At 43.2% G+C, this 22,875-nt stretch overlaps 1 protein-coding gene across 1 annotated transcript in view; it reads left to right on the top strand.

Moving 5' to 3' along the window:
• RBM34 (RNA binding motif protein 34) overlaps positions 1-22,875 on the top strand; it is a 254,736-nt gene that overhangs the window by 229,255 nt on the left and 2,606 nt on the right. Inside the window, exons 4-9 of the mRNA XM_050770093.1 lie at positions 150-286; positions 5,661-5,892; positions 8,028-8,087; positions 12,389-12,432; positions 20,803-20,886; positions 21,037-21,100. Coding sequence (XP_050626050.1) covers positions 150-286; positions 5,661-5,892; positions 8,028-8,087; positions 12,389-12,432; positions 20,803-20,886; positions 21,037-21,100 — 621 coding nt within the window. The remainder of the gene's footprint in view (positions 1-149; positions 287-5,660; positions 5,893-8,027; positions 8,088-12,388; positions 12,433-20,802; positions 20,887-21,036; positions 21,101-22,875) is intronic.

Below are 22,875 nucleotides of genomic sequence, written 5' to 3'. Positions count from 1 at the left end.
ACACAGGATTCATTGTAAGTTACCTTTCATGACTCTTACATACCAGTGAGAGAGAAGAGATGCTCATTTAGAAAGACCACTAAATTATGGCTTAGGGTCAGAATTCTAAAAGGATGGGGTCTCAAATATAACTTCAAACTTTTAAAAAGGAAACCATCAAAAAAAGGAAACGGAATGAGGAGGAAGAAAGTACATCCCAGATTGAAAGACCACTTTTGCAAGAACCTGCAAAAAAAGTGAAAGCGAAGAAGAAACACACTAACGCAGAGAAAAAGTTGGCAAACAGGTTGGTAAAATTCTCTTATTTGATGTTAAAGAAATTAGGTGGTAAAGAAATTAACATTCCTATACCTGCAATATTCGTCTTAGTTTTCTCATTTCATATTTTTACTTTTCAAAACTTTTATTATGGAAAATCCAGTACATATAGAAAAGTTGAAAAGGCTAAGAAACCCCATGTACTCAGCATCAGCAAATTAATACTTGGCCAACCCTTTTGTATTTTTACCCCACTCATATACCCCCTCATTATTTGTTTTTGTTTGTTTGTTTTGAGATGGAATCTTGATGCCATGCCCAGGCTGGAGTAGAGTGCATTGATATCAGCTCACTGCAACCTCCCCTTCCCAGGTTCAAGCGATTCTCCTGCCTCTGCCCGAGTAGCTGGGACTACAGGTGTGCGCCGCCATGCCCGGCTAATTTTTGTATTTTTAGTCGAGACAGGGTTTCACCATGTTGGCCAGGCAGGTGTCGAACTCCTGACCTCAAGCGGTCTGCCTGCCTAGGCCTCCCAAAGTGTTGGAATTACAGGTGTGAGCCACCGTGCCCAGCCACCCCCTTGTTATTTGGAAGCAAAAGGAAAACTTATGTTTCATCTATAAATATTTCAGCATGTATATAAAAGAGTTTGGTTTGCTTTTTTTTTTTTTTTTTTGAGACAGAGTTTTGCTCTTTTTGCTCAGGCTGGAATGCAGTGACCTGATCTCAGCTCACTGCAACCTCGGCCTCCCGGATTTAAGTGATTCTCCTGCTTCAGGTCTCCTGAGGATCTGGGATTACAAGCGCCACCCTGCCCGGTTAATTTTTTTTGTATTTTTAGGAGAGACAGAGTTTCATCATGTTGGCCAGGTTGGTCTTGAACTCCTGACCTCAGGTGATCCACCTGTCTTGGCCTCCCAAAATGCAGGGATTACAGGCATGAGCCACTGCGCGGCCTGGTTTACTGTTGTCTGGTTGGTTTTGTTTTGTTTTGTTTTGTTTTTGAGATGGAGTCTCACTCTGTCACCCAGGCTGGAGTGCAGTGGTGCAATCTCGGCTCACTGCAACCGCTGCCTCCCGGGTTCAAGTGATTCTTCTGCCTCAACCTCCTGAGCAGCTGGGACTATGGGCGTGCGCCACCACACCCAGCTAAATTTTGTATTCTTACTAGAGACGGGGTGTCACCATATTGACCAGTCTGGTCTTGAACTCTTGACCTCATGATCCACCTGCCTCAGCCTCCCAAGGTGCTGGGATTACATACGTGAGCCACCGCACAAGTATGTAATTTAAGAATACGTTTGGTGTTCTTAAATTTATTCTTTACCCTCATTAACATTTTTTTTTTTTTTTGAGACAAGGTCTGGCTCTGTCACCCAGGTTGGAGTGCAGTGGTGCGATTGTCGCAACCTCTGCCTCGTAGACTCAATCCAGCCGCCCACCTCAGCCTCCTGAGTCGCTTAGACTATAGGCATGCACCACCATGCCCAGCTAATTTTTGTATTTTTTGTAGAGACAGGATTTTGCCATGTCGCCCAGGCTGGTCGCAAACTCCTGGACTCAAGTGATCCAGGCAGCATTTTTTTTTTTTTTTTTTTTTAGTTAGAAAAATAGAGACAGGGTCTCGCTATGTTACCCAGGCTAGTCCTGAACTCCTGGGATCAAACCATCCTCCTACCTCCGCCTCCCAAAGTGCTAGGATTACAGGCATGACCCACCATGCCCGGCCAGCATAATGTTGTTTAACAGTGTATTTGAATCATGATCCAAATAGTGATCCCATCACATGTACCTAGGTAACAGTCTTCATTCCTCTCTTCTTTGTCACTCTCCTCAAACCCCTTATTTCCTTTTCCCTTTTCTCCTTTCAACTGAAGACCTTTTTACCAGTTCTGGAGCTATTAATCACTAATAGTTGGGAACTGCTATTTTTGTCCTCCTATTTAAACTTAATGTATCTGTACACAGCCTTATTTCTTCCCCTCTTTCTTAGGTGTCTTCCCTCTTGTCCAATATTAACTCAACCACCTGGTTGCTGTGTGTACCGTGTATGTTCTTCTGCCTTTTTAGGGACTGTGCCGTCAGATCCATCCACATTCCCCTCTTTCCCTTGTCACTCTTTTTTTTGTTGTTGTTGTTTTTGTTTTGAGATGGAGTTTCGCTGTTGTCGCCCAGGCTGGAGAGCATAGTGCAATTTTGGCTCATTGCAACCTCCGCCTCCAGGTTCAAGCGATTCTCCTGCCTCAGCCTCCTGAGTAGCTGGGATTACAGGCACCCACCACCACACCCAGCTAATTTTTGTGTTTTTTCAGTAGAGATGGGGTTTCACATGTTGACCAGGCTGGCCTCGAACTCCTGACCTCAGGTGATCCCCCAGCCTCAGCCTCCCAAAGTGCTGGGATTACAGGCGTGAGCCACCATGCCCGGCCCGGCCCTTATCCCTCTTTCTACTATATAGATGTGGTCAAGATTCTAATCTTTAAAAAGGACATTCCCCCCAACCACCAAAAAAAAAAACCCTTATAATTGCATGTCTCTGTTTGCTGCCATTCCCACAGTCCTTCCCTTCAGTCTAGCTTTTAGGAAAAGTAGTCTGTTCTTTACTTTCTCTCTTTTCTTGACTCTGTTCACCCTTCCACGCACTGCATTCTGATGGTGGCGGGTTTTATTCTGTGTCCTGACTGTGCCACTGAAGCTGTGCTCACTGAGGCCACCCTGACCTCTCTGACATATGTAATGGGCAGTGCAGCTTTTGTCTTATGAGTCCTCTGTTACCCTTCACGTAGCTGCTTTTCTTGTTGAAGCTGCTGGATTCTGTGAGAGAAATCTCTTCTGATTGTCCTCTTGGCCAATTCTTTCTTGGGGTTATTGTGGTATCTTTTCCTCTGACTACTCTTTAAATGTGCATTTCCCTCAGGGGTCTCATTCTTGGTCATGTTCTTGTGACCCTTTGTCACCCTTTGTTGGGGGCAGTATCTCTTGTGCCCACCGTGATCTCTCTCCTGATCTCCAGACATGTGTGTTTGTTTGCCTCCTGGCATTTGCACCTCTTTTTCCCTATGTACCTCCAGGTAAGAATGCTCCACTGGGAGCTCATCATTCTCATCAGACCTGTTCCTTGGCATGAGTGCTACCACTAGCCTTCTAGTTGCCTAAGTTAGTGGCCTGAGAGTCATCCTGTCTTCTTTCCTCTCCTTGCTTAGCTAATCAGTTGCCAAGTCCTGATGATGCTGTTTTTTAATTATCTCTTTAATCTGCCTTTTCCTCTTCACCTCCTTCCCTGCTCTGGTCAGTCTGATCAGTCTTCTCAGATACTGTTGTAACCATATCCTTACTAGTCTCCCTTCTCCAACCTTATCCCCTTTCTAATTACCTTCCACTCTTCTGCCCAAATGATCTTTTTTAGATGCTCTCAGTCTTCAGTGTCTCCTCATCTTCAATAGGATAAAATCTAAGCACTTTTGTGCAACACTGAAGGTCCCTCCTGACCTAGTTCCCACCTCACTGTACTGTCTCATTTCCTTTCACTCCTGCTAGGCACTTTATATACTGTAGCGAGCAAAACACTAGACATGGACCCTGTCCTCAAGGGAGGAGTAATGACAGTCAGCTTTTATTGGACTGTGTGCCAGACACTGATTTCCTCTTCTGAGAAGCCTTTCTTGTTTTTGTGTGCATACCATGTATCATAGCTGTTACCATTTTATTGTGAACTTGGTCTGTCTTTTCACTAGACTACTGGAGGCCTTTGATTGTTTCTTTATCTTTGTATCCTCAGAGCCTAGAACTGAGTAGGAACCTGGTAAGTATTTGCTGATAAGTGAGTCATTTTTATGATTCTTACTGGCTCTTCTCTTCCCTCACTCCTTAATATCCTTTAGTTCTCCTTTCAGATTGATGCTCAGACCTTGCTTATCCATATCCAGCAATACTTTATATTGTATTTACCATTTCACAATTTACTTTTGGTAAGAGTCCTTTAAATATTACAGAAGTATGAGAAGTAGGGAATCTGGTTTTTCCTATTGGCCATGTTGCTTGTACAGAGCAAGTACTCTGCTGCCATATTAACCTTTTTAGAGTCTCAGGGAGTGTGATAGTGCCCCTAAAGGTCTAGAGTAGAAAATGAAATTAGGCATTGATAGAGTGTAAACTAAATCTCCAAGAGCTTTAAGTGAATCAGCTTCTGTTTAGATGAACTTGCTGCTGCTGTTGCCTGGCAGATTTAACGTGTTCAAAAATTGAGCTTCACTTATTCTTGCCTGCAGTGGTTCATGCCTGTAACCCTAGCACTTTGGGAGGCTGAGGTGGGCGAATGGCTTGAGCTCAGGAGTTCAAGACCAGCCTGGGCAACATAGCAAAACCCTGTCTCTACAAAAGAAATATAAAAGGAAACCGGGCGTGGTAGCTCATCCCTGTAATCACAGCACTTTGGGAGGCCGAGGCACGCGGATCAAGAGGTCAGGAGTTTGAGACCAGCCTGGCCAACACAGTGAAACCCCGTCTCTACTTAAAAAAAAATTAGCTGGGCGTGGTGGCGGGTGCCTATAATCCCAGCTACTTGGGAGGCTGAGGAGAATTGTTGTGAACCAGGGAGGCGGAGGTTGCAGTGAGCTGAGATTGCACCACTATACTCCAGTCTGGGTGACAGAGCTAGACTCTGTCCCAGAAATATGTGTATATGTATTTGTGTATATGTAAAAAGGCTCACACCTTTAGTCCCAGCACTTTGGGAGGCTGAGGTGGGCAGATCACTTGAGGTCAGAAGTTCAAGACCAGCCTGGCCAACATGATGAAACCCTGTCTCTACTAAAAATAAAAAAATTAGCCGGGCGTGATGGCGAGCACCTGTAATCCCAGCTACTTGGGAGGCTGAGGCAGGAGAATCACTTGAACCTGAGAGGCAGAGGTTGCAGTGAGCCGAAATTGCACTATTGCACTCCAGCCTGAGTGACAGAGCAAAACTCCATCTCAAAAAAAAAAAAAAATGTAGCCAGGTGTGGTGGCATGCGCCTGTGGTCCCAGTTACTTGGAATGCTGAGGTGGGAGGATTGCCTGAGCCTGGGAGGTCGACGCTGCAGTGAGCTGTGATTACGCTGCTACATTCCAGCCTGGGTGACAGAGCGAGACCCTGTCTCCAAAAAAAAAAAAAAAAAAAAAAAAAAGAGCTTAACTTTTTCTAACTCTTGAGTTAAATCATTTTTTTTCTAAAGATACTAGTCAGTTTCTAGATAAAGCTGCTTTAAAAATTTTGATATATTTGTGAGTGGTAAATCTAGGAAAATTCAGAAGACATTGGAAAATATTTCTAAATGAGAAGGTAGGGCTGTGCTTTGTCAAATACTAAATCTACCTGGTATGACTCTTCCTGCTTATTTTGTTTTATTTTTTGCCTTAAAAAGGGAAAGTGCTCTAGCGAGTGCTGATTTAGAAGAAGAAATTCACCAGAAACAAGGGCAGAAAAGGAAAAATTCTCAACCTGGTGTTAAAGTAGCAGATAGAAAAATACTTGATGATGTAGATGACACAGTTATCAGTCAAAGAAAGAAAATTCAAATCAACGAAGAAGAAGAGAGATTAAAGAACGAGAGAACTGTATTTGTTGGGAATTTGCCTGTTACATGTAATAAGAAGGTAAGTTTGTGTATAGTAAAATTTCAGAGAAGTTAATAACTTTGTTCTTCCTGTGTTGAATAAGCATTGAATAATAAGTCATGGATATAACTTCATTGTAAATTATTACATAAATCATCCTAATATAAATGGATTTCAATATCCACCCCCTCCTTTTCATTCCTGCAGTCCCTGCCCTAATTCAGGCTTTTGCAGATTATATTTGAATACTGCAGTGACATCCTGCCTGGTTTCTTTCTTTCAGCCTTATCTCCTGTTATGTGCCACTAGAATATAAGCTCCATGTGTTTAAAGATGTTTTTCTTTTTTCTTTTCTTTTTCAAGATAGGTTGTCACTGTCACCTAGGCTGGAGTGTAGTGGCATGATCATTGCTCACTGCAGCCTCAAATTCCTGAACTCAAGTGATCTTACTGCCTCAGCCTCCTGAGAAGCTGGGACTACAGGCACATGCCACCACGTCTGGCTACTTTTTGTTTTTGTGGCTGTGGCTACTTTTTGTTTTTGTGGAGACAGGTTCTCGCTATGTTGCCCAGGCTGGTCTCAAACTCCTGGGCTCAAGCGATCTGCCCACCTTAACCTCCCAAGGTGCTGGGACTTCAGGCATGAGCCACTGGGCCTGATCCTCTTTTTTCATCATTCTGTCTCTCTTTTTTTTTTTTTTTTGAGGCAGTCTCGCTCTGTCTCCCAGGCTGGAGTGTAGTGGCGTGATCTCGACTTACTGCAAGCTCCGCCTCCCGGGTTCACACCCTTCTCCTGCCTCAGCCTCCTGAGTAGCTGGGACTACAGGTACCTGCCACCACGCCTGGCTAATTTTTTGTATTTTTAGTGGAGATGGGGTTTCACTGTGCTAGCCAGTATAGTCTCGATCTCCTGACCTCGTGATCCGCCTGCCTCAGCCTCCCAAAGTGCTGGAATTACAGGCGTGAGCCACCGTGCTCAGCCTCATTCTGTCTCTTGACACCTGAAATGGTGCCTTGTGCATAGTAAATATGTGTTGTTTAAAGAATGACGATGTCCTGTGTTTCTTCCATTGTGTGAGGATCGCTGAAGCAAAACCTGCCCTTTGTTTCTGCATGTTCATGTGATAGTAACTGTTGCAATCCTTAGCTCAGCATCCTGCTCATATTTTGAAGGACAATTTAAACTCTACTTCATTAAAAACAGTAGAAAAACCTTTTTGAGACCAGGCGTGGTGTCCCACACCTGTAATCCCAGCACTCTGGAAGGCCAAGGCGGGCGGATCCCCAGAGGTCGGGAGTTCCAGACCAGCCTGGCCAACATGGTGAAACCCTTCTCTACTAAGAGTTCAAAAAATTAGCTGGATGTGGTGACACATGCCTGTAATCACAGCTATTTGGAGACTGAGGAAGGAGAATTGCTTGAACCCGGGAGGAGGAGGTTGCAGAAGCCAAGAGTGTGCCACTGTACTCCAGCCTGTGTAACAGAGTGAGTGAGACTCCGTCTCAAAAAAAATGTTTATTCCTGGTTTAAACCAATGTGAAAACATGAGAGAATCTATGGAAAGTATAAGTCTATCCTTAATTTACATGCGATAAAGGTTATAAAAGATTGAAAGAAAAGCATTATACATCCAATGGATACTAATAGGAGCTTGAATTATGTTTTTGGTTTTTTTTTTGAGACAGAATCTCACAAGTTTCAGTAAAATTTTTTTGTTCATCCAACTGAATAGTCACCTACTTTTCCTGAAATGTTCTTAAAACCTGGCAGTAGGCCGGGTGTGGTGGCTCATGCCTGTAATCCCAGCACTTTGTGAGGCTGAGGTGGTTGGATCACTTGAGGTCAGGAGTTCGGGACCAAACTGGCCAACATGGCGAAACCCCGTCTCTACTAAAAATACAAAAATTAGTTGAGCATGATGGCGGGCGCCTGTAATCCCAGCTACTTGGGAGGCTGAGGCAGGAGAATCGCTTGAAGCTGCGGGGGCGGAGGTTGCAGTGAGCCGAGATCATACCACTGCACTGTAGCCTGGGTGAAAGTGCAAGGCTCTGTCTCAAAAAAAAAAAATACCTGGCAGTAAGGATTATCGGACAATTTTTCTTAATTCCCTTTTATAGCACTTATTTGATATTCTGAGGGTGAGCTAATGTGTATGTGTTTCTTTTCATTTTAGAAGCTGAAATCGTTTTTTAAAGAGTATGGACAAATAGAATCTGTACGATTTCGTTCTCTGGTATGTTTCATTCCCCCATAAAATTACATAATACTAAAATGTGTTGCATTTAAATCAGATTAACTTCTTGCTATTAGTGAGATGGTGGAGCACTTTAACCTTTTGAATCAATAGGTTCAAATTTAACCCAAGAAAAGAGTTGCTCTTATTATCTACTGCTGACTCTTGAACTATTTAATGTAGTGAGTTTACTTAATAAAATGATACTCTTGCTATGAAAGCCTGCAATATACTTTGTAGGGTGGATGGGTGAGTTATTTACTGTGTCAACAGAATAGGCTGAAAAGTTAATACTGGTTATCGTTGCTGGAATCCTAGGCATTCTCTTATGTCTCATCATATGCATTTAGTATGGGAGGTGGGTGTGATTGCTGCAAACAGTCCTTGTTCTCTGAGCACAGACAGATCAAGTGTTTAAGTCAATTTAATATTAAAACTTTTTATAGAAGTGAGTTGGATTTTACCAGCTCAGCACTCTGGACCAGTTATAGCCACATTCTTTAGAGCAGGAAATAAGTATCATTTATATTTGGTTTTCCCATACATGATTTTTTTTTTTAAACTGCATAGGCATAGTTGACGTACCATAGTGTACGTTTTTGGACACTGTTGCATAATTAATGTATATTAGAATATAGGAAATGGTTATTCTGTTTTTGTTTTTTGTTTGTTTGTTTTTTTGAGACAGAGTCTTACTCTGTGTCACCCAGGCTGAAGTTCAGTGGTGGGATCTCAGCTCACTGCACCCTTCGCCTCCTGGGTTCAAGTAGTTCTCATGCCTCAGCCTCCCAGGTATCTGGGATTATAGGCGTGGGCTACCACGCCCGGCTAATTTTTGTGTTTTTAGTCGAGACAGGGTTTCACCATGTTATCCAGGCTGGTCTCAAACTCCTGACCTCAGGTAATTTGCCTGCCTCATCCTCCCAAAGTGCTGGGATTACAGGCATGAGCCCCTGTGCCCAGCCTTTTTCATGTTTCTAATTGCTCTTTCTCATGTGATTAGAGTTTCTCAACCTCCATACAGTTGACATTTTGGAGTGGATAATTCTTTGTTGTTGGAGGCTGCCCTTTGTATTATAGGATGTTTAGTAACATACATGGTCTTTACCCACTAGATGCTGGTAGCGCCCCCTGCACCTCAGTGTAACAATGGAAAATATCTTCAGGAATTGCCAAATGTTGGAGGAGGCACAACTGCCCACTTCTATAGAAGTAGACATTACCCAAAGTTTTGACAGTGCCCATAATTTCTGTCAGGGTGTCTGTTTCCCACTCTTATCACATATCTTTTGTCTGCCCTTCTGAGTTCCATTTCCCCGTATTAGACCTTTGGCTAATGCATTGTTTGTGGGTGTCTTGTCATACCCTGATTTCAGTATATCTGCTTACTTCCATCCATTCTCACCCCAACCCTATGCTGCCTACTGATTTTTCTGTGGTATTTAGTGGCACCCAGGCTGCAGGTTTTGTGGTTGCCTTTGACTCTGCATTGGCTCACCCATGCTAGTGTTTGCCATTCCTGTCCGTTTTTCAACTGTGATTTCTTCCTAATATGAGTCATTCCTTTCTTTTTCCCTTGTCCTACCTAAGTTATCATTACCTCCTGTCAGAATAGTTGGAGAGGCCTATTATAGTTCCTACCTTCGGTCTTCCTCTAATTTGTCCAACAAAACACTGTCAACTAAGTCTTCCTGAAGCTCTTCTTCCCGGAACCCTTGCTGCTTTCCCTGCCTTGCATTAATGAAACGCCCTTCCCCCCGGCCCCCTCCCTGTCCCCCACCAGCCGCCACACACACACCCCTCACTGGGCCTGCTGTTGCCTTCTCCCCTTTGGGGAGCCTGCCTTGATTCTCCCCAGTCTCTAGGCTACCAGTGTGTCCCTGCTATGCATTTTACTGCACCTATCCCTCATTATAGTACTTAGTACACTCTACTGAAATTGTTATTTGCCGCCTCCACCACACTGTAAGCTGTGATTACAAATACTCTGTTTGTCTTTCTTCTTGTTGGGTTACCAGCACCTGTACATTGTGTTAATTATTCTCACTGTCAGTGAAATACATCCTTAATTCTTAGCCTGACAGTTCTCCAGTGTGGCCCCGCCCATCCTGTGTTCCTCTACACATGGGTTTTCTCTCCTTTGTCCCTTTGCTGGTCTATTTGTTTTGCCTGGAATCCTTCCTTAAGGTACCTTTTTTGCCTATGAAAGTATTTTTCAGTATGCGGCTAAGATGTCCCTTCTTCAAAGCTTTTCTGATACTTTATATCATTAAATGATGTTTTTTCCTCCGCATTATTCTTGTACTTTATTGCCTTATGTTATACTTATTTATTAATATCTTCAATGGCAGGTGTAGGCCGGGTGCAGTGGCTGATGCCTGTAACCCAGCATTTTGGGAAGCCAAGGCAGATCACTTGAGTTCAGAAGTTCGAGACCAGCCTGGCCAACATGGCAAAACCCCGTTTCTACTAAAAATACAAAAACTAGCCGGGCATGGTGGCGGGGGCCTGTAATCCCAGATATTTGGGAGGCTGAAGTGGGAGAATCGCTTGAACCTGGGAGGCGGAGGTTGTAGTGAGCCAAGATTGTGCCACTGCACTCCAGCCTGGGCGACAAAGTGAGATTCTGTTTCAAACACAAACAAAAAAATACAAAACCAAACAAATAATGGGATATAGACCCTGTACAGAAGGCACCCAATAAATGTGTTTTGATGATGTCATTCACATGTTGATTATTCATTTAGACATTTCTACATCTTGACTGTTTTTTTGAGGTTTGAGAGTTTGACTATATTAGCAGTTTTAGTAAGATAAACTGCAAATAGAAGAAATAGTTAAAATTTCTTGGTTTTACTATGTAAACTATCAGGTTACTGAGAAAGAAAATAGGTTTTCCAGAAAAGATTTATAATAACTGCCCTACATGGCATTTACGTTCTACATGCTCCTAGATTGTGAACTTGCAGGATTGGTATCTTTTCACCTTGATCTTCTCAGTACCTGGTTGCATCTGGCATGTCGTCGACAGCTGTAGTTGTTGACGTGTATTTCTGCCTCTTCCGTGAAGTTTTCCTTACCTACCCCATCCACTCTTAAAGGAGACTATATGTGACTGAAAATAAAGTGAACCTGAATATAAAGGGGATTCCCATACCTGCACAATGAAAGACACCATGCATTTTTTTGCCTGTTAAAATATATAAACTCTTAGAGATACAGGTGATATGTCTTTTTATGTTATTCATCAGTTTAGTTAGACATATTTAAAAATTAATTCTAATTTTTAGAATTATAACACGATAAAATGTTACTTTATAAACCTTTCTTTTTCCTTAACATTTTTCTTTCTTTTTTTTTTTCGAGACAGAGTCTTGCTCTGTCGCCTAGGCTGGAGTGCAGTGGCGCAATCTCGGCTCACTGCAAGCTCCGCCTCCCAGGTTCACGCCATTCTTCTGCCTCAGCCTCCTGAGTAGCTGGAACTACAGGCGCCCGCCACCTCTCCCGGCTAATTTTTTGTATTTTTAGTAGAAATGGGATTTCACCGTGTTAGCCAGGACGGTCTCAATCTCCTGACCTCATGATCCACCCGCCTCGGCCTCCCAAAGTGCTGGGATTACAGGCATGAGCCACCCATACCCGGCCTTTTCCTTACATTTTTCATGTGTCTTTCATCGTCGGTGTCTCTTCCTGGTGTCCTCCCTGTTGGAGTCATCTGATGCAATTTGAGAGCCCAGAATCTTAACTTCTGTCTGGGTTTTTGAGCCTTTTAAATCTGAGCATGATGGTTTCGTTGGAAAAGCTTATCCTAAGCCACAAGCTTCATTTCATATAGCATTAGGATGATTGGCCAGGCACAGTGACTCATGCTTGTAATCCTAGCACTTTGGGTGGCCGAGGCGGGTGGATCATGAGGTCAGGAGATCGAGACTATCCTGGCTAACATGGTGAAAGCCCATCTCTACTAAAAATACTAAAAATTAGCCGGGCGTGGTGGTGGGCACCTGTAGTCCCAGCTACTCGGGAGGGTGAGGCAGGAGAATGGTGTGAACTCAAGAGGCAGAACTTGCAATGAGCCGAGATCATGCCACTGCACTCCAGTCTGAGCGACAGTGTGAGACTCCGTCTCAAAAAAACAGAAAAAAAGAAATACATTAGGATGATTGTTTTTGATTTGTTTATTTCCCTGGGATGTTTTTGATCACAGTGTACTGGAGTTGGATATTTAGACTTCACTTAAAATATTAATTTGAGGTAATATTTCAAATACTGTCTTTAATACTTTTTCTTTCTCTTAAAAGATTCCAGCAGAGGGAACTCTATCCAAAAAGCTGGCAGCAATAAAGTAAGTCTATAATTAGAGGAAGGGAATCACCTTAACCTTTCTTCCTTTGTGGCTAAAAAGTGAGACCATTTCTTAACAATTTCATGTATTTTATTAATATAGTTGGATAATAGAGGATGCTTGACTATTTGCTTCTGTATTTTAGAGCCTTTAAATTTGTCACATGTTTTTCTTTAAGCCATAATGTAAATTATAGAGTCGTAGAAAATATTACTGGAAATTGAGCCATGGAAATTTTATGAATGTTTTTAGTGTTGGAAGCGACTGTAAAGCTTCATGCCTGAATTTTCTCATACGGATTACAAATGCCTTATTTCCTGTGTTTTTCCAGAGAGAATTCACGTTTGCTTGTGCTGGTCACCTGGGTATACTGCCAGCCGGTGACCACTTGACATTCTCTGTCTGAGGGTTTTGGACCATCCTGGTAATGGCTTGTTTCCAGTGCTCGGGATTTTTTTGTTTCCCACTCAGTGCCAAGAATGAAACATACAAGTCTCCTTGTTCGCCCTTCCTTATGGAAGGCTTATTTTTCACTTACCTTCAGCTTTATGCTGGTTTCCTATTAGTCTCATATCTTGGGTGTTTTTCTGTATTAATGGTACGTGAAATGATGAAGTTTATGATCAGAGATTTCTTTATATTAGATAAAATATAATGTACTTTAGAAACATTTCTGGCAATCCTGTTCTATCAAACTTTTGTATGACAACAGTCCCTTTGGACATCTTGGTGACTCCATTTCAATGTTCAGTCTTCATTTGGAGTTATTTCGCCAACCAGGTCTTCGCCAGTTTTTCCTCATAACCATCACAGCGCCAGGTGTATAGTTAAGATTTGATGAATGTATAGGTTCCCACAGTGTTTGCGGAGGTAACCAAAGATGCAGATCCTGCTAGATACCAGGCATTGTTCAGTGCTGTGGATACTAAAAGCTTTAGTAAGATACAACCCTTCTTTTTGAGTCATACTTTTATTTCTGTATGAGGTTGAAACCCAGGAGCCTAAATTTGAACAGAAACAGAGGTTCTGATAGGTGTATGTACAAGTACTACTAAGGAGTTTAGCGGGATATGTTAGAAAATTGGAATTTTCACACCATACCGTCAGCTTCTCCTCCAGCCCCATCTCATTCTTTGTTTGTTTTGTTTTGTTTTGTTTTGTTTTAACATACAAGCTCTTGCTCTGTCACCCAGACTGGAGTGCAGTGGCAAGATCTTGGCTCACTGTAGCCTTAAACTTTTGGGCTCAAGTGATGCTCCCATCTCAGCATCCCCAGTAGCTGGGACTACAGATGTGCACACCACCCTGGCTATTTTATTTTATTTTATTTATTTGTTTTATTTTATTTTAATTTTAATTTTTATTTAATTTATTTATTTTATTTTATTTTATTTTATTATTTTATTTTATGACACAGAGTCTCACTATGTTTTTCAGGCTAGTCTTGAACCCCTGGCTTCAAGCAATCCTTCTGTCTCAGCCTTCTAAAGCAGTGGGATTGCGAGCATGAGCCACTGCCTTTTTGTTGTTGTTTTTAATTCTAAATGTAATGATGGCTGGATGTGGTGGCTCACAACTGTAATCCCAGCACTTTGGGAGGCCGAGGTGGGCGGATCACGTGAGGCCAGGAGTTTGAGACCAGCCTAGCCAACATGGCAAAACACTGTCCCTACTAAAAATAGAAAAATTAGCAGGGTGTGGTGGCTCATGCCTGTAGTCCCAGCTACTTGGGAGGCTGAGGCATGAGAATTACTTGAACCCAGGAGACGAAGGTTGCAGTGAGCCCAGATTGTGCCATTGCACTCCACCCTTGGCAACAGAGCGAGACTCTGTCTCAAAATAAATAAATAAAAAAAATTTAATTATATACCTTTTCTCTAGTCAACCAATTCCCTACCCTAGGCAAGTGTTTTTAGTTTCTTATGTAAGCTTCTACAGATATCTTAGCATTTAAAAACTGATACGCATACATGTTCTTTCCACATAAAACATTTTAACTCACTGGTATTCAACATATACACTACTCCACACTTTCCCTTTTTCTACTTGGTACAACTTGGAGATCTGTTTATATTGGTGTGAAAGTGATTATTTTTATAGCATTTTTTAAAAACGCCCTTTTTCTTAGAGTATTCTGTAGGTGTACCTTAATTTATTTTATCAAATCTCCCACTGATGGACGTAAAGTTTTTTCCCAGTCTCATGGCCATTACAAATAATGCTAGAGGCCGGGTGCGGTGGCTCATGCCTGTAATCTCAGCACTGTTAGAGGCCAAGGCAGGCAGATCACTTGAGCCCAGCACCTCCCTGGGCAAAATGGCAAAACCCCATCTCTACAAAAAATTAACTGGGCATGATGCTGTGCACTGTAGTCCCAGCTACTTGGGAATCAGATGAAGGAATACCTGAGCTCAGGACATGGAGCTGTGATTGCGCCACTGGCACTCCAGCCTGGGTGACAGAGTGAGACCCTGTCTTCAAAAAATAAAATAAAATAAATAACCTTGCTGTAATATTTTAGCTGGTCATGGAGGCACGACTCTGTAGTCCCAGCTACTTAGGAAGCTGACGTGGGATGATGACTTGAGCCCAGGAGCTTGAGGCTGCAGTGAACTGTGATCACACCACTGCACTGTAGCCTGAGCAACAAGCAAGACCCGCTCTCTCAAAACAAAACAGATAATGTCGGAGTAAATGAGTGACCTTGTACTCAGGTAATTTTGTACATGAGCTAACTTATATGTAGGATAAACTTCTAGCAGTGGCATTGCTCAGTCAGAAGGGCATTTGCATTCATAATTTTGACTGCTGTCTCGTAGAGATTGCAACCTATTTATGTTCCCACATCTTTACCAACAGTAACGTTTTTTACTTTACAAAAACGGTATGTTGGCCAGGGAAGATGGCTCGTGCCTGTAATCCCAGCACCTTTGGGATGCTGAGGTGGGTGGATTGCTTGAGCCTAGGAGTTTGAGACCAGCCTGGGCAACATGGCGAGACCCCATCTCTACAAATAAATACAAAAATTAGCTGGGCAAGGTGGTGCACGCCTATAGTCCAGCTACTCTGGGGGCTGAGGTGGGAGGATCACTTGAGCCCAGAGGGTGGAGGCTGCAGTGAACCATGATTGCACTACTACCCTCCAGCCTGGATGACAGAGTGAGACCCTATCTCAAAAAAAAAAGTACGTTTTTGAGCTTTGTGATTGTTGGAAACCTGATAGTTGAGTGTGGTATTTCTAATTTGAATTTCTCTTATGAGTGAGCATCTTGTCATGTAATTTAAGAGTCATTTGTGCTTTGTTTTATTTGAATTACTAATCTTACTGATCTGTGGGATGTTCATGAAATCAGCCTTTTGTGACATGAATTGTAAATATTTTTTCTCTATTTGTCATTTGCTATTTATTTATTTAATTTATTTTTTGAGACGGAGTTTTGCTTTTGTTGCCCAGGCTGAAGTGCAATGGTACGATCTCAGCTCACTGCAACCTCTGGTTCCCTGGTTCAAGTGATTCTCCTGCTTCAGCCTCCTGAGTAGCTGGGATTACAGGCATGTGCCACTACGCCTGGCTAATTTTGTATTTTTAGTAGAGACGGGGCTTCCCCATGTTGGTCAGGCTGGTCGCGAACTCGCGACCTCAGGTTATCTGCCCCCCTCAGCCTCCGGAAGTGCTGGGATTACAGGCATGAGCCACCATGCCCGGCCCTTTTTTTATTTTTAAGAGTTAGAGTCTTGCTTTGTTCTCCAGCAGGAGTGCAGTGACTCAATCATAGTCCACTATAGCCTGGAATTCCCTTTGCTCAAGTAATCATTCTGCCTCAGCCTCCCGAGTAGCTGGGACTACAGGTGCACACCACCACACCCCAGCTCGTTGGCTTTTTGACTTGGCTTATGGGAAATTTTGCCATGTAAAACTTTTTTCCTTTTTCTTATAGCCAAAATGTTTAAAACTTTTTTTTTTTTTTTGGTTTATTAAGGCTACTTCCAGTAAACTACACATATATGACATGTACAGTTTTATGATTTTAACATATGTAGGCAGTCTTGAAATCACTGCCATAGTCCCAATACTGAACGCTTTATCTCCTTGAGTTTCTTCCTAACCTTCTGCAATATGTCCCTCCACCTCTGTCCTCAGGTAGCCACTCACTTGCTTTCTGTCTCTATGTGTTAGTTTGCCTTTTCCAGAATTTTATGTAAGTAGAGTCATCATACAGGGTGTACTCTTGTCTAACTTGCTCAGCATAATGATTTTGAGGTTTTTTTTTTTGTGGGGGAGGGTTGGTGGAGGGGAACAGTGTCTTGTGCTGTTGCCCAGGCTGGAGTCCAGTGGCGGATTATGGCTCACGGTAGCCTTGATCACCTGGGCTCAAGCAGTCCTCCTGCCTCAGCCTCCTAAATACCTGGGACTACAGGTGCTCACCACCACACCCGGCTGATATTTTTAAGTTTTTAGTAGAGCCAAGGTATCACTATTGCCCCGACTGGTCCTGAACTCCTGAGCTCAAGCAGCTCTCCTGCCTTTGCCTCCCAAAGTGTTGCAATTATAGGCTTGAGCCACCGTGCCCGTCTGAGATTTGTTCTTATTATTGCAATGCATTGGTAATTAATTCGTTTTTATTGCTCAGTAGTATTCCATTGTATGACAGTACCATTTGTTTGTGTATTCACCTGTTTATTGTGTTGTGTTGTATTGTATTTATTGTGATGTATCATATTGTATTGTGATGGAGTCTTGCTCTGTCGCCCAGGCTGGAGTGAGTGGCACCATCTTGGCTAACTTCAACCTCCACCTCCCAGGTTCAAGTGATTTTCATGCCTCAGCCTCCCGAGCAGCTGGGATTACAGACACATATCCACCATGCCCGGCTAATTTTTTCATACTTTTAGTTGAGATGAGGTTTTGCCATGTTGGTCAGGCTGGTCTAAAACTCCTGACCTCAGGTGATCTGTCCACCTCGGACTGCCAAAGTGCTGGGATTATAGGCGTGAGCCACCGCACCCGGCCCCATTCACCAGTTTATGAACATTCAGGTTATTTCAGCCTTTGGCTGTTATACATAAAAATGCTAAAAAGATTTGGGTACGGATCATTTCTCTTGAGAAACTGCCTGGTGGGATTGCCGGATCTTATGGTATATTTTAACTTTCTAAGAAACTGCAAAATTGTTTTCCAAAGTGCTTGTACCATTTCACATTCCTACCAGCTATAGATGAGAATGTCAGTTACTTCACATCCTCACCAGCACTTGGCATCGTCATTTAATTTTAGCCATTCTAAAGGTTTGCCAACCACAGTGACTACAGATGTTAAGCATCTTATGTGCTTACTATTTGTATCTATTCTTTGGTGAAATGTTGGTACAAAAATTTTGCCCATTTTTTAGTGACCTTTAAATTATTTTTATACAATTGTAAGGAGTTATTTATATATTGTAGATATAACACCTTTTCCTGCTATGTGTGTTTCAGATATTTTGCTCCAGTTTGTGGCTGGCTTTTTTAGAGGTATCTCTCTCTGTTGCTAGGCTGGAGTGCAGTGGTGCGATCCCAGCTCACTGCAACCTCCGCCTCCTGGGTTCAAGTGATTCTCCTGCCTCAGCCTCCCAAGTAGCTGGGATTACAAGCGTGTGCCACCACACCTGGCGAATTTTTGTATTTTTAGTAGAGACTGGGTTTCACCATGTTGGCCAGGCTGGTTTCGAACTCCTGACCTCAGATGATCCACCCACCTCAGCCTCCCAAAGTGCTAGGATTACAAGCATGAGCCACCGCACCCGCCCAGAGGTGTCTCTTAGAGATTGAAAGTTGTAGGTTTTATCAAAGATCTCATGTAGAGAGTGCTGTTGTTGGCCAGGCACAGTGGCTCACACCTGTAATTCATTACTTTGGGAGGCCAAGGCTGGCGAATCACCTGAGGTCAGGATTTCAAGACCAGCTTGGCCAGTATGGTGAAACCCTGTCTCTACTAAAAATACAAAAATTCGCCGGGTGTGATGGCAGGCATCTGTAATCCCGGCTACTCGGGAGGCTGAGGCAGGAGAATCGCTTGAACCCGGGAGTTAGAGGTTGCAGTGAGCCGAGATCATGCCATTGCCCTCGAGCCTGGACTACAAGAGTGAAACTCCATCTCAAAATAAAGAGTGCTGTTGTTTGTCATTTGCTTGGTAGTCTGGTGGGAGTGGGCACAGCAGGGTCTCTGCTGTCTTGTCTTAGTGTTTCTGTGTCTCAGGAGTGCACCTGATCAGGGCATTTTTCCTGGGGCAGCCAAGCTGTGCCAGATGCCTTGTGCCTTTAGTGGGGATTGCGCAGAGGATGTTTCCCACCTCTCCCCTGGTAGCTGGACTCCTCCCTTCTTCCGGCTGTAGGGGTCTTCTCTGTGCCCTGGAGTGACAGGGTTTGCTATCCCTCCCCTAGCAGCTTAGCCTTCTCCTCCATCAAGAGAAGAATCCAGGTGGGGCTTTGTGCCTTTCCCACACTTTGGCCATTCCGTCCTCCAGGCCTGCAGCACCCATGGCTGCGATGTCGGCCTTTCCCACAGAGTGGAGGTCATTGGGGCAGATCCTGAGGATGGGTGCACACTCCTGCGTCAGCAGCCTCCAGGACTTCTGTTTCAGGCCCAGCCCACACTGAACTCTAGTGTTTTAGTGAGATCATGGTGGGAATCTTTCCTGCTTGTCTGGTGTCCAGCATTTTGCCCCTGTGCTCAGCCGTCATAGAGCCAGTAGAGCCAGTGCTTCCTCTGTCTCTCGTTGGAGGGAGCAGGCGTGTCCTTAGCTTCTAGCTGCTGGCTTTCCCCAAGACTTCAGCTCTCTGATGGCTGCAACAGAAGTTATGATGCTGTGGGTTATCTGGTTTCTTCTTAACTGGTAAGGGCAGGAGTGATGCACTTTCTGGCTTTTGACATTCTAGGTGGAAGTGGAACTCCAGCATTTGTTCCTGGGGGTGCACTAGGATGTGTTGGATTTGGATGTTGTCAGCAGCTGTGTGTTGTGTGAAAGAGCAGGGCTCTAGAGTCAGCTAGACTTGGTTTCAGTCCTAGGCCAGCCACTTGTTGCCGTTTCATCACAGTCACGTACCTCTTTCAGTCTCAGCTTCCTTACTCATAAAATCAGAAAAAAAAAACACCTGTTGGAGTTGTGAGATTAAATGAAATACATTAAATATCTAACTGAGTGTCTGGTATATATTAGGCATTCAGTAAATCACAGCTGGTTTAATCAATACAAAAGCATTAGTGTAGTATATTATTACAGAATGCCATGAGTCATGTCAAGCACTGTTTTCCAGTTCCGTTCTTGATGATACTCATTTGTGTAGTAGCGTTTTTGTTACTTCAAAACAGTAGGTTGATGTCTTCAGGGAAAGATCTGTGTTCATTACTAGGTCCTTTTTGCTAACTCCTCACAACCAAATTATATCACCGTTTTGCAAACCTAGTGACTTAATGAGTTTAGGCATTTGGTAACACCAGCTGCAGTCATTGACACAGGGTAAAAACCAGTCATAACATGACTCTCTGGAAAGAACACAACACCCACCAACAGTCGTGACAAAGGGGTCACATCTGAGTCTGATCCAGCCTTTGGATGCAGCTGCCAGTTTACAAGAAGTATAGAGGACAAAGGTTTGTGTTGAACTACTTGATGAGCTTGCAGTCACAAAATCCAGGCTGGGGGGAGTTCTGCAGGCCAAACAGTGAGATCCAGAGATCCAGAGAAAGTTCTGTAAATTAAACAAGATTCAAAAGACATATCAGGTCAAAAGAATAGACAAGATCAAAGTATGATGTCTAAGAATAGACACTTGGCTGATAAAACCACAAAGATGTGCAGGGAAGTAGTTCCTATAAAAATGGGAATGGTGGTTGCCTTTGGAGGGAAGGAGGGGCTGCAACTGGAAAGGGCCACAGGGAGGCTTCTGAGTGGGCTACAAGGCACATTGAGCTGTTAATTCGCTCAGCTATACGTGGTTTGTGCACTCTTCTATATGGGTGTTTTACAGTAAAGAGGAAAACTCACGTCTCACAACTGTTTGTGTGTTACATACGGACTGCAGCTAAGATGTTAGTTTTCAGTTCTTGTATGGTTCTCAGGGATTCATATACATGGTCCATCTGTTTTCTCATGGTTATGACTCTTAAGAAAGTGTGGGTTGTGTCTCCATCAATATCTTTAAGTTGTGTGTTATTTTTTGAGTTATTACTAAATATTTGTTCAAAGAGATGAAATTTCCACCCAGGAATTCTTGTCACGTGTGTTGATTAAGAGTTGAAAACAAACTGGATTTTTTCTAGTGACTTTGAGGCTAACAAACTTTACCTTGTCTCTCTTTTCTTTCTTTCTTTCTTTTTTTTTTTTGGTGTAGACGTAAAATTCATCCTGATCAGAAAAATATTAATGCCTATGTTGTGTTTAAGGAAGAGAGTGCTGCCACACAGGCGTTGAAAAGGTAATTTTATCCCTTAGGTTTGAACAGAATAATTGTCGTATAAGTATGTGTGAGTACTTTGTTTATTCTTTGGTTTCACTTTAGCATAGATGTTTTAGTAATTGAGTACTCATTTTTAACAACCATTTTCCCTTTGTATTTATAACATAGAAATGGGGCCCAAATTGCAGATGGATTTCGTATTAGAGTTGATCTCGCATCTGAGACCTCATCTGTAAGTAGTACTTGATTTGTTTAAAGAATGAAAGCTTTGTAGAGAGAAATCTTTCCTTCCAGGCTTTTCCTGGAAGGGGACTGGAATCAGCAATGTGAGGGAAGCACAGAAGGAAACAGCCTATGTCCTCTGTGATTACAGAGTTGATGGCAAGAGAGGCACAAGGACCGAGGTCAACATTCCCTTCAAAAACGTAGTCCTGGCTGGGCACAGTGGCTCATGCCTGTAATCCTAACATTTTGGGAGGCCAAGGCGGGAGGATTACTTGAGCCCAGGAGTTAGAGCAGCCTGAGCAATGTAGCAAGACCCTGCCTTTACAAAAAAAAAATTAGTCAAGTGTATGATGCATGCTGATAGTCCCAGCTACTCAGAAGGCTGAGGTGGGAGGATCACCTGAGCCCAGAAGTTTGAGGCTGCAGTGAGCTGTGATCATGCCACTGCATTCCAGCCTGGGCAACAGAGGGTGACCCTGTTTCTTAAAAAGAAACAAAAACATAGTCCTCTTCAAATAATCATAATTAGGTCAGTAGGTACATTAGACATCATCTGGTCTAACACTTTATAGACCAAGGTCTAGAAAGTTCAGTTATTCATTAGACAGTTTTTAGTACATACTCTGTCAGAGATACAGTTCTAAGACATAGTCTCAACTTCCTAGGAGCTGACAGTATATGTTAGAAAGGGTCGGAGTGACAGGTCATGTCACTTGTATAAGTACTGTCGTCAATGCACAGGATGATTTGTCAGCTCAGGATTGGGACACTTGACTTGGGGGGGATATGCCAGGAAGAAGGGACAAGGCAAATTTCCAGGGGAATAAATTTCATGATAGTCTTGAAAGATGAGGAGATAGAACTTACCCTGTGGAGAAGCAGGGGTAAAAAAAGAAAGAAGAGAAGGCTTATGTAGACCAAAAGTGTTGTAAGGGCTGAGGGCCATGTCTGGGCAGAAAAACACAGTATAAATGGTGAGGACAGAAAATAATTCACTCAGGAGATGGCAAGAGCTTGATACAATTATTAGATGGGTGAGGTGTGTAAGAGTTGCTGTTGGACAAATAGGTAGAGGCCAAATCATGAAGACCTTGTTGACTGTGCTTCACGCAGAGGAGTCTGGATTTTGTTCAGGAGCTATTCTAAAAATTGAAACTCAGAGTGACATGCCCAGATTTGGACTTGAAAAAGGTGCCTAGAAATGAACGAAGGACACTTAGTTCAGCCACGGAAACATAGAGTGCATTTCTGTCGATATCAAAGCAACTTAGTGGGGAAATGACAACGACCCGGATGAAAGCCCTGGCTTGACCTGGGGACCCAGTACAGGGTCAACAAACTATGGTAGAGAGCTAAGTCTACCTGCTGCTTTTTTCTTGTTAATAAAGTTTTCTTTTGACACACAGCCACAACTATTCATTTGTGTACTATCCATGGGCTGTTCTCAAGGTATAATGGCAGAGTTGAGCAGTTGCAACAGATTCCACATGGCCTGCAAAGCCTATATTTGCTATCTGGCCCTTCACAGAGAAAATTTGCACGCGCCCAGTGTAGCAGGCTGTTCCTGATCACTCCATGTGTCAGTGCCAGCTGTGGACAAAAAGCTGCTCCCCTCCTCTGGCGCCCACACACAGTCCGGCAGGGAAGAGAGAAGAAACAGAATCGAAGAACAGAGTGTGTGGCTAAATTAGGAGACTGGTGACCTGTCAGATATGGGGGGAAGGAGAGAGAGCGAGGATTTTCAATGACTTCCATTTTCTGGTCTAATGAGTGATTTTTATT

Source organism: Macaca thibetana, chromosome 1 (assembly GCF_024542745.1).
Source record: "Macaca thibetana thibetana isolate TM-01 chromosome 1, ASM2454274v1, whole genome shotgun sequence".
NCBI lineage: Eukaryota > Metazoa > Chordata > Mammalia > Primates > Cercopithecidae > Macaca > Macaca thibetana.
The sequence above is the reverse complement of the archived record's forward strand: the minus strand, read 5'-3'. Positions and strand labels throughout refer to the sequence as shown.